Below are 12,361 nucleotides of genomic sequence, written 5' to 3'. Positions count from 1 at the left end.
GAATGACTGAATATGGGAAGAGAAGGAAAGGGGAGAATCAAATATGTTTCCAAAACAGACTGGGATGGAGATACCAGGATTAGTTTGGTTAGTAGGCGGCGGAAACACCAGAATTTCGGTTTTTAAGAGATTCTGTTATATGGCTCATGTATTCGACTGTGATTTCACCGTGTATTTTGTGTGTGTTGCACGAACGTGTGATACATGGTAAATGAACTCAGTGGACTTTCCTTGATCCATGCACAAAGGCATGTGGAGTCTGCGTATCGATATGTCTGAGAAATCGCAGTTCGTACGCAGCGTGAGCCCTGCACACTTGTATGGGCAGTGTATGATATGCTGTCCATATGCAATACATTACATATAGGCAGCATTTCCATACACATCCCCACTCTGAACAGAGCGGGAAATTAAAAAAAAAAAAATCACACAGGGCACGTCCGTGGGCCTGTTATTCACTGGCGTGCGCAGTGCCATACTCAGCCCATACGCGGTCTCTGCCGGCTCTCTGCCAGTAGAGCATATGGCTGCCGGATGTGTAAAACGCTGTGGGGAGACCCGTAATGTTTTATACATACGGCTGTGGGCATGAGCCCTTAGAGGGAGAGATGACATAGTGTTAGAAATAGCAGACAGACAATTACTGGTGTTTTGTAATAGCGAAGATGGGATGTTACGGGAAGAAGTATATAATTAGGTATTGTCAGTGTTAAGATGATACTGATAGTTTGCCCAATAGAGGCCATGTAGATTGAAAAGAGGAGAGGGCCAAGGACCAAACCCTGAGGAACACCAACAGCAAGAGGAAGAGGAGAAGAGGAGCCGGCAAATGATACACTGAACAAGTGGTCAGAAAGGTAGGAGGAAAGCCATGAAAGTGCAGAGTCCTAAAGGCCAATAGAGCGGAGCCTATTGAGGAGAATTTGGTGATTGGTGGAGGTCTGCCACTTGGTACCCCCAACAATCAGATGTTTGCCAGGCCACTATCACGATGTACAGAGCAGGAAGCTCTGTACACCCTCTAGTGGCCAAGTATGGTATTGCAGGCACAGCTCCCATTGAAATGAATATGGGCAGAGCTATCTGTTCCCTGCCCTGCACACTGTGACAATGGCCCAGCAAACAACTGATTGGCAGGATCTTGTGTGGCCAACTCCCACCAATCATGTTTTGATGACTTAGCCTGAGAATAGGTCAGCAATTTTTTCTAGAGCTGGAAAATCCTTTTAAATTATAAGTAAGTTTTAATGAAAACTTTTAGGGCACCTACATTTCTTATTAAGATGAGTACAGAAAGCTGAAAGTTTAGCGAGACTGCCTGGTGGTGAGACATCTGCCCAGCATATCTGTCCTATATACTTGCCCTGCTTTAGGATGTCAGAGTAGCTTGATAACCCTATAAGTAAAAGTAATCACCAATAAGGATTAGACCTGCCGGATGCTCACTACTAGGGAATAAGCTGCTATATCATATCATCCGCCCTTTCTGTATGAAACGTTGGCACAACTTGGCATAAAGCTAGTTCCCATTGCGGTACCTCTTGCATGAAGCTGAAATTCTCCCTTATACAGGAAATAGCTGTGATTAAACCAATAGTAAAATCAATTGGTTCTTGAGGTTAAAGACCCACTAAAATGTTTTCATACACAAGGGAAATGCTAATACCCAATTGTTAACTTATTTATATATTTGCAAGAGGGATCTCAGAAGAGACTCCTCAGAATTATGGGTAATATTAAGTATTTCATGGGGAATGCAGGTATCTACTAAGATGTAAGACAATGTGATTCAGGAGGCAACACAATTTGAGTGAAATCTTTAATCCCTTCCTGTACTGTGGTGTAATTAAGCTGTTGGCAAATGTGCCTAAATACACAATAGTCTATAATTACTGCACTGTAGTCAGGAAGACACAGGATGTATGGGACCAATTGTGGTGATGGAGGGAAGGATTGTCATTGACAGTCACCCTCCTGTGCCGGTGATTAAAGGGGTTGTCCCGCGGCAGCAAGTGGGGGTATACACTTCTGTATGGCCATATTAATGCACTTTGTAATGTACATCGTGCATTAATTATGAGCCATACAGAAGTTATTCACTTACCTGCTCCGTTGCTAGCGTCCCCGTCTCCATGGAGCAGTCTAATTTCAGCGTCTAATCGCCCGATTAGACGCGCTTGCGCAGTCCGGTCTTCTCCCTCCGCTCGTGCCGGAGAGCTGCCCCTCGTAGCTCCGCCCCGTCACGTGTGCCGATTCCAGCCAATCAGGAGGCTGGAATCGGCAATGGAACGCACAGAGCCCACGGTGCACCATAGGAGAAGACCTGCGGTCCAGCGTGGGTGAAGATCCCGGCGGCCATCTTAGCAAGGTAACTAAGAAGTCACCGGAGCGCGGGGATTCGGGTAAGTACTATCCGTTTTGGGTTTTTTTACCCCTGCATCGGGTTTGTCTCGCGCCGAACGGGGGGGGGGGGGGGGGGGGGGGGGTTATTGAAAAAAAAAAAAACTCGTTTTGGTGCGGGACAACCCCTTTAAGTTAAGGAAAAAAATCCCCCAAAACACATTTAAACCTGTAGATGGTGCTACTAATATTAATTATGGCATCTGCAAAGGCTAGGGGCCACATTTTTTTATTTTATAGTGACAGCTCTGGGTATAAAATGTACTACATGTCTCCTAACCATCCAATTTTCAGTGAGATAGTCACACATTTTGAGAACTGTTCCACCGCCCCCCGGAAGAAGGAGACATGTGCTGAGGGGGCAGATAATAAAAATCTGTATTTGTATAGCGCCAACTTATTCTGTAGCGCTTTTAAGCACAGACAATGCAACAATTACATGTGATATACAGTCACTTTGAAACAAATGGGGTAGGGGGGATACAGGAGGTACAAGGATGGGGGAACACAGGCAGTACGGGAATTACATATGGAAATCACTTATTAGGAAGCAAACAGGTTAGAGGCAGTAAGGAGGTGCAGGGTAAAGGTCGTATGCAATAAGCAGAGTGGTAGGTGTTGGGCGCCATAGGGAGGGGCAGGGTGACTAGATCAGGAGATTTGGTATGACCTGAAGAGGTGCGTTTTTAAGGTGCGACTGAAGTTTCGTGCATCAGCAATTGTCCGGATGCCTTGGGGTAGAGTGTTCCAAAAGGATGGTTGCTGCTCTGGTGAAACCCTGTAGGCAGGCATGTGAGGTTCGTATTAGAGGGGTGTTTAGTCTGAGTGTGTTAGTGGATCGGAGTGAGCGGGCTGGGTGGTTTACGGACAGGAGAGAAGCGATATACGGTGGTGCGGTGCCATGGAGAGCTTTGTGGGTGAGGAGTTTAAATTTAGTTCTGCAGTGGATGGGCAGCTAATGCAGTGACTGGCATAGTGCAGAGGCATCTGCGGAACGTCTAGATAGAAAAATGACCGTAACTGCTGCATTTAGTATGGATTGGAGAGAGGAGAGCCTGGTGCGGGGAAGGCCAATAAAGAGCGAATTGCAGTAGTCAAGTCGGGACTGAATTAAGGTAACAACAAGTGTCTTTAATGTGTCCGTGGTGAGGAAGGGACGGATTTTAGCAATATTTCTGAGATGTAGGTGGCATGTTCGGCCAGAGATTCGATGTGGGGGGTAAAGGAGAGGTCACAGTCCAGAGAAGAGAAGGGGACGAACAACTGAGCCCTGAGGGACCCCGACAGCTAGAAGAAGTGGAGAGGAGATAGAGCTAGCAAAGGAGATGCTGAAAGAGCGGTCAGAGAGATAAGAGGAGAACCAGGAGAGAGCAGTGTCCTATTAGGCCTATAGAGTGGAACATAGTGAGGAGGAGGTTATAGTCAATAGTGTCAAATGCAGCAGAGAGGTCGAGGAGGATTAGTAAAGAGTAGTCGGCTCTACACTTTGCAATCAACAGGTCATTTAAAACTTTTGTGAGGGCAGTTTTGGGTGAGTGTAGAGGGCAAAAACCAGACTGGAGTGGGTTGAGGAGAGAGTCATAAGAGAGAAAGCGTGTGAGGCGGGAGTAAACTAGGTGTTGTAGTAATTTGGAGATGAAGGGGAGGGTTGAGACGGGTCGGTAGTTGGCAGCTTCGGTTGGGTCAAGGGTTGTTTTTTTTAGCAGCGGGGATATGATAAAGTGTTTGAATGAGTAGAAGAAGGTGCCAGAGGTTAGGGAGAGGCTGCTGATGGTGGTGTGGTAGGTAATAACAGCTGGGGAAAGGGACCGAAGGAGGTGAGAGGGAAGAGGGTCGCTAGCGCAGGTGGTGGGGCGAGCAGTGGAGAGCAGTCTATACTTACCTATTTCGCTCCCCACCACTTGGTTTACTCCTCTCTAATTCCCCACTCAGTTCTGGTTAACACAAAAACTTGCTGCCTAGCAGCTATGCAGCCAGACCCTGGCCTCAGCTGTACCAGCAGTGAGTCCAGGGATTGGCTACAGCGATCACGTGATCACGCTACTCAGCTGATTTTTTAAATTTTATTATATAAAAGGGAGGCATTATTGAGTTACTGAGAGGGTGATGAAGGGACATTACTACTGTATGCAGGGAATTACTAAGTGAGGACACTATTAGTGACTTTTAGTGTCCCTCTCACAATAATAGTGTGAGGGGTACACTGAGGGGCACTATTACTGTGCTGGGGCCACTAAAGAGTACTATAACTGTGAGAGGATTACTAAGGGGAACTATTTCAATAAGATGGTCACTATTAATGGGTGTCTTATTCACTATTCAAGAAATTTTCATGAAGTCTTTGCAAATGCATTCAATGAGGTTATTTACATTTCTGTGACCATAAGGGTATAAAATATTACCACATCACTAAATTATTTGTTCTAGTGTTTAAAATTGGAGATGTGAGACAATGAAATTAATAAAAAGTACCGTAACCAATTTATGGTTGGAAGGTGAAATTTGTAAAAAACGTTCCACACATGTATTAGGAATTTTTATGACAAAATATGAATACATGGGCCAAAGTACATGATAAATAACTACATTTATTGTAATTTCACGTTTGGCGCTTTCTCTTTGCCTGCCATCTGTATTATATCTCTGGAGCGTCTCTCTTGATTGTCCAGCAGTAGCCTACTAACATTGCCTGGCTCCATTTCCCTTCATACCTTTTCTCATTGGCAGCAATGTCCTGATGGCATCTCTCACTGTGTTCATCACTGACGACTCCACAGTTTTCTGGGAAGAGGTCGAGGTGGGCATGGAGAAAGGCAATCTTCAGAGACATGTGAACCCCAGTCTTGTGGTAGCACATGAACATCTCATCTACCAGCTCTTTGTAATTGGATGCACGCTTGTTTCCAAAACTCCGGAATAAACCCTCTTAAATCTATTCCACGCCGCCTTCTCGTCAGCCTGAAGACCGTCACGGAACAGATTGTCCTGGTAAAGCTCCCTCATCTGTGGACCAACAGAGATACTCTCAACTTCGCATGACTAATTGACCCCTTGAGTGGCACGCCGGGGAAATTTTCCGGGAGGAGCTCCACTGCTCATAGCAACGTAGCCCGGAAGATTTCAGGGCTATGTATCACTATGGGAGCTGCAGAGCACAATGCCACAAGCTGTGGCATTGTGCTCTGCCTGCACAGACCCACAGAGAACAAAGCAAGGGCTTTGAAAAACCAGCAGAAGATATTGCCGATATGCAGGCAATCTCCTGCTTTGTTTACAGGTTGCCATAGAAACCATCGGCTTGTCAGAAGCAAGCCGATGGTCTCTGTTGCAGGGAGAGCTGGTGTTTGGCTGTCAGAGGACAGCTAGGTACCAGCTCTTACAGCAGAGATCAGAGAAAACCTCCGATCTCTGCTGTGTTAACCCTTTACATGCTGCTGTCTATGTGACTGCAGCATGTAAAGGGCTGTCACTGCAGCATGTAAAGGGCTGTCACCATCGGACCCCCGGAATGTGATCAGGGGTCCTGATGGGTCCCTGTGAAAGTCCCCTAAAGAGACAAAAAAAAAAAAAATTTTATAAAAAAAATAATAAAAACACTTGTCTCCCTTTACTTTGTAAAAAATCAAAAATACAATCACACATGTGGTATCCGTGTGCGTCGTAAAGACCCAGAGAAGGAAGTTAATACATTATTTAACCCCTTAATGACATGGCCCCTTTTTTTCTTTTTCCCCCTTTTTTTTTCCTCCCCCCTGTTTAAAAAATCACAACTTTTCCCGCAAAAAACAAGCCCTTATATGGCCGTGTCAATGGAAAAATGAAAAAGTTATGGCTCTTGAGACACAACTGCAAAATTAGTTGAAATTCAATGATTAGACCATTTTAAAAAACCTGCCCTGGTGGGCACGACAGGGTGGTAGGAAACCCGCCACTCAAGGGGTTAATTGAGGAAATTTTGATGTCAAAAACTTGAAGCCTTCACTTTCTTGTTGCAGGCTCTTTACACAGTTTTTCATTAGTCCTAGCTTGATGTGTAGCGGAGGGAGTAAAATCTCCTTAGAATCAAACAATGGTTCATTGTGTACATTTTTTGTACCGGTTGACGTGTTTCTCTTGCAGGCCAGTCTTTGTTAATGTCCTTTCTATTAGATTTAATGCATTACAATTCTCCGCAATCAGTACTTGTATAATAAAAAGTAGAGCTAATTATCAATTTTGTCTGTCATTTTCGTTTTTAGCAGCATCAAATCCATATAAATGTACTATTTTTTTACATGTATAATGTTATTGTTGAGCAGTGTTATATATGGTACCCGTGTATCCTGTGCACATTGTATTCCGAAACACATTTCTTATGATTTTAGATCTAAGAAGCTGATCAGTTCCTGCACTATAGAGGCTCTTGGCAAAGGTTCTCAAATCAAGCTGCAAATCAGAGCGGAAATGTTTACGAGTAGCAAGAAATCTCTTTCACTTTCACTCTGGATGCTTTATTTCAGATTCAACAGATCCAGCTGTACTATATAGACCTAGCATCAGTATACAGAACCGACTCCTCTATACAGAACTGACTTCACTATACAGAACCATTATGGATTCCGTCAACATGAGAGGTTATATCAAGAATTTCAGTCTGGATAATTGCCTCTATGGTAATCGGGGATACAACCGGGTTCTCCTGCAGCTATTTGGTTATGCTGGTCATGGCAAATCCTGCTTCATCAACTCCTGTAAGTATGTGGTGGATGATGGACCCTACAAGGTCTATGCTAAGGTGGCCGAGGCAGAGAACGCCCCCAAGACCATGATAAGAAATGCGTATAAGCTGACAGATACCATCACCCTGGTGGACAACCGAGGATGTGTGATAATGGATAAGAAGGAGACTGGAGAAATCTACGCTCAGTTGGGTGAGTGCAGGAGAGCTTTTACTTCTTTACTAAAGTGTCATAGTGTCTGTGGAGCCGTGTATCTAATCCTATCATGTGTGATACTGTCCAATGAGCTTCTGTATCTGCCTATGACATGAGATACCAAACCGTGAACTTCGCAGCACTACGTCCCTCACAAGGCTGGTCTTTGATGTGTTCGACTACTCAGGGTACACCAGTCCACTAAAATGAAAGGGGCGCCACCAGGCCCTGACTGCCGGTTCGACCGACTGTACAAATTACGAGTGGGCCACTCTGCTGCATGGGCTTTGTGGGCCACCGGTGCCGCCTGGCAGTCCTCTATGGCAGAGTTTGCAGTTAATTGTAACTGCATATTTAAGAGGTAGATACAATTAAAAGTAGCAGTGCTGATGCAGGAAGCCGCACTGGGCCCTCTACATTGCCACCCAGCATCTTCTATGTGACGCAGGCAGCACGATTATGTCATCCCGTCACTTGCATCGTTCCACAGGATGTCGATTGGAAGAAGCAGATGAGGGAAGGTGCCGTGGGACAGCTAAGTAAGTTTATTATTTGCATCTAGGAGACATTATAGCTACTGTAGGAGACAGGATAGCTACTATTACTTGGGACAGTATAGCTACTACTGAAGGGGACATCATGGCTATTAATGAAGTGGATTTCATGGCTACTACTGCAGGGGATATTATAACTGTTACAGGGAACATTATTGCTACTACACGGGACATTATGGCTATTATTATTACATGGGGATATTAAGGCTACTACTAAAGTGGACATTATGGCTATTACTGAAGGGGTCATTATGGATATTTGTTACAATAGAAGGACAATATGGCTATTTATTACTATAAGGGAACATGATGGCTACTACAAGGGACTTTATGGCTATTTCTAATGAGGACATTATGGCTACTTTAGGGAACGTTATGGCTTTTACTGAAGGGGGCATTATGCCTATTACTCCAGGGGATATTGTGGCTATTACTATAGGGGATATTATGGCTACTATGTGGGGCAGTAAGGGTATTACTAAAGGGGACAGGATGGCTGTCTATAACTACAAATAGGCCATATGGCTTTTTATAACTGCGGTGGGAAAGGATGGCTATTTATTATTACATGGGGGCATTATGGCTATTTCTACAGGGGAACAGCATGTCTCCTTATATACTACAGAGGGACAGTAATGTTTGTTGTTTATTACTCAGAGAGCACTGTGACTTGCACTGTTATACAGTATTCAGGAGAAGCCAAGTGTGGCACTATTAATAGTGATGAGCGAGCATACTCACTAAGGGTAATTGCTCGAGCGAGCATTGCCCTTAGCGAGTACCTGCCCACTCAAGAGACAAGGTTCGGGTGCTGGTGGCGCGCAGGGAGCTGCGGGGGAGAGCGGGGAGAAACAAAGGGGAGATCTCTCTCTCCCTCTCTCCCCCTGCTCCCCCCTGCTGACTGCCGCTACTCACCACTCCCCCGCGCCGGCACCCGAACCTTGTCTCTTGAGCGGGCAGGTACTCGCTAAGGGCAATGCTCGCTCGAGCAATTGCCCTTAGCGAGTATGCTCGCTCATCTCTAACTATTAAGAGTTTATCTTAACATAGGGAATACACATATGAAAAAGCAAAGAGCCAAAAACATTTGTGTGGCAAGTTTTGAAGAGACAAGTTATGTCCAAGAGAAGCTGTCACATCGGTTTGGACTGGATGGAGAAGAAAATGACAATGCTAATTTGGGATGATGTCATGTGTTAGTCACATGTCAGAATATCATTGTTTATTCTGCCACTGGCTGTCTTTGATCAGTCATGCAGTCACTGTATGGTTTGTAGAGTGATGATGAGTAGCTTGTGAACTGACAATACCCATCATACTTTACTATTGTTCAGATCTAATTGGGCTGTACAAACTTAACCAGCAGAGACTGACTTAACAGTTTATCCCTTTATTGATTTTGAATCTGGTTCTGTATTTATGTCCTGAGCTTGGTTTTGATGCTGTACTTATGTTATTTCCTCCACATGGCTTGTACTGTAAATGCTGTGGATTTCCACAGAAGGACAATGTGCGGCTACAAACTGACCTAGATAAGCTGGGGGCTTGGGCAGAAAAATGGCAAATGAAGTTCAATGTTGATAAATGTAAGGTTATGCACATGGGCAGCAAGAATGGATGTTACCAATATTCACTTAATGGGGCACTGCTAGGGAAAAGTGATATGGAAAAAGACCTGAGGGTACTAGTGGATTGTAGACTAAACTGGAGTAACCAATGCCAGTCAGCTGCTGCAAAGGCAAATAAAGTTTTGGGATGCATTAAAAGAGCTATAGGGGCGAAGGACGAGAACATTATCCTTCCATTATATAAGGCACTTGTCAGGCCTCACATGGAATACTGTGTACAGTTCTGGTCTCTGGTGCTCAGGAAAGATGTCACAGTGCTTGAGGGGGTTCAAAGAAGAGCGACTAAACTGATACATGGAATGACGGCACTGGAATACCCAGAGAGGCTATCCAAATTGGGACTATTTACTCTAGAAAAAAGAAGGTTAAGAGGCGACCAAATAACCATGTATAAGTACATGAGGGGACAATACAAGGATCTCTCCCAGGATCTGTTTACACCCAGGACTGTGACTGCAACAAGAGGATATCCGCTACGTTTAGAGGAAAGCAGGTTTCGTCACCAACATAGAAAGGTGTTCTTTACTGTAAGAGCAGTTAGACTGTGGAACTCTCTGCCTGAAGACGTGGTGATGGCAAAATCCTTAGAGGAGTTTAAAAGGGGACTTGATGTCTTTCTGGAGAGGAAGGATATTATAGGCTATAAATCTAAGGTTATTTGTTAATCCGGGTATACAGGCAGGTAGGAACTATTAGGGGTTGATCCAGGGAACAGTCTGATTGCCATTAGGGAGTCAGGAAGGAATTTTTTTCCCCAAAAGGGCTAATTGGCTTCTGGCCTTTGTTTTTTTTTTGCCTTCCTCTGGATCAACACAGGAGGATAGACAGGCTGGACTAGATGTACATTGTCTTCATTCAGCCTTACGAACTGTTACTATGTTACTATGATTGGCTGCGGAAATTCCATAACATTTACATTGTGTGTGAAGCTGCTCTAAGAGCTAATTCCCATAGGCATATGTGAGTTGCTCCTGAGATTACTGAACGCAAATTGCATTAGAGATCACACAGACACACGTCTGTGTGCTGCATGATACGCGTACCAGCATGTAAGAAATCTCAATAACCCAATTGGCTATATTGGGTCCATGTGTTGTCCATGAAACACATGGTTGGTAAATATACTTGTGTAAATGGACCCTAAGGTTGTGTTTACACATAGTGGATATTCCACAGCAGAAAAATCTGCAGCAAATTGGCACCAAAATTCTGCATTAAATTTGGTGCAAATTTTGAGACAATTTTTTTGTGCGGATCCGCAGCAGATTTCACATGTTCATTTGTGGAACTGCACCAAAATATGAATTAAAATCTACACAAAGTGGTGCAGATTTTGATGCCGATTTGCTGTGTGAAAATGTCCAAAGTGTGGACCACTACTCGTGGGCCAGTGTTTTGTGCTTCTTCCTATGCTAAAATTTGTCAGCCAGCCCCCGTGTGGTACTGCCCACTGTTTTACCTAGCATGTTTTACCATAATGGGGGTAGATGGGGTGCAAAAAAAAGTTTTGCCAAGGGTCCGGCTTTGATCCCTCATCATTTAAATTGTGCTTGTTTTATTTCCTTAATTACACAGGGAACTTCCTACCACTGAATTGTAAAGTGAATTGGCAAACTGGCTTTAAGGACATGATGGAGACTCTGCTGAATTCAGAGAGACAGGATCAGTTGTCCGATCTGATTGTCCCTGTGCTTATCTACAGGTAACCCTGGATATCATGTTAATTGGCAGCGAATGGAGTCCTGTAAAACATTACATTTAGTAGAGAATACAATAAATAATCCCCTAAATATGTTTCTGGGGGAGCACAAAGACAACTAAAACCAATCGTTACTGCTCCTAGAAGGCTGGTACCCGGCTGTCCTGGAGACCCTACTCATACAGCAATACAGAAATGGGTTGTCGGATTACAGCATGCCCCTTGTGGGGACTGACTTGGTAGCCATTTTGGTCATCACCCTTCTTTTCCATAGACAAATACATCTGACAAGTGACAGATAGAACACATTTGAGCACAACACTGAGTATTTTTCCCTATTTGGTGTGTTTATCAGTTGAAAGAACAAAAAACAAAGTCAGCACTTCCAACAAAGTAATTAAATTGGCAGGAGGAAGTATGTCATGGCTGCAACAAATACAGTAACAGAAACACATGCCTCAGGACTAGAGATGAGCGAGCGTACTCGTCCGAGCTTGATGCTCATTCGAGTATTAGGGTGTTCGAGATGCTCGTTACTCGAGATGAGCACCACGCGATGTTCAACTCCATTACATTTCTTTCCCTGAGAAATGTGCGCGCTTTTCTGGCCATAAGAAGCACAGGGAAGGCATTACAACTTCCTCCTGTGACATTCCAGCCCTATCCCACCCCCCTGCAGTGAGTGGCTGGGGAGATCAGATGACACCCGAGTATTTAAATCTGCCCCGCCCGCGGCTCAGCACAGATGCATGCTGACAGAGATCAGGGAAAGTGCTGTCTTGCTGTAGCTGCTATAGGGAGAGTGTTAGGTGTTATATTCATCTTCAAGAACCCCAACGGTCCTTCTTAGGGCCACATCTGACCGTGTGCAGTACTGTTGAGGCTGCTTTTAGCAGTGTTACACAATTTTTTTTTTTTTGTATATCGGGCGTGCAGACCATAGCGTCCTCAGTCTGCAGTCATTTTACAGTAGTATAGGGGCAGTACTGGTGAGGCAGGGACAGTGGTACAGGGAAAGAGATATACTGGCTATATAGGCAGTGGGCTTTTTCAAAAAAATTGGGGAAAAATACTATATTTGGGCTGCCTGTGACCGTCTTCAGTGTACTGCGTGTCTGCTGGGGGTAGTAGTCGCTAAATAATACCCAGCTAAGCATTACAGCAGGC

General features: G+C 44.5%; 1 protein-coding gene across 1 annotated transcript in view; it reads left to right on the top strand.

The window, feature by feature from the left end:
• Window positions 1-6,661: 6,661 nt before the first annotated feature.
• Window positions 6,662-12,361, top strand: part of LOC136577230 (uncharacterized) — a 30,362-nt gene continuing 24,662 nt past the window's right edge. Inside the window, exons 1-2 of the mRNA XM_066577037.1 lie at window positions 6,662-7,310; window positions 11,071-11,197. Coding sequence (XP_066433134.1) covers window positions 6,992-7,310; window positions 11,071-11,197 — 446 coding nt within the window. The 5' untranslated portion in view covers window positions 6,662-6,991. The remainder of the gene's footprint in view (window positions 7,311-11,070; window positions 11,198-12,361) is intronic.

The sequence above is a fragment of the Eleutherodactylus coqui genome, chromosome 8, assembly GCF_035609145.1.
Source record: "Eleutherodactylus coqui strain aEleCoq1 chromosome 8, aEleCoq1.hap1, whole genome shotgun sequence".
Classification (NCBI taxonomy): Eukaryota; Metazoa; Chordata; class Amphibia; order Anura; family Eleutherodactylidae; genus Eleutherodactylus; species Eleutherodactylus coqui.
The sequence above is the reverse complement of the archived record's forward strand: the minus strand, read 5'-3'. Positions and strand labels throughout refer to the sequence as shown.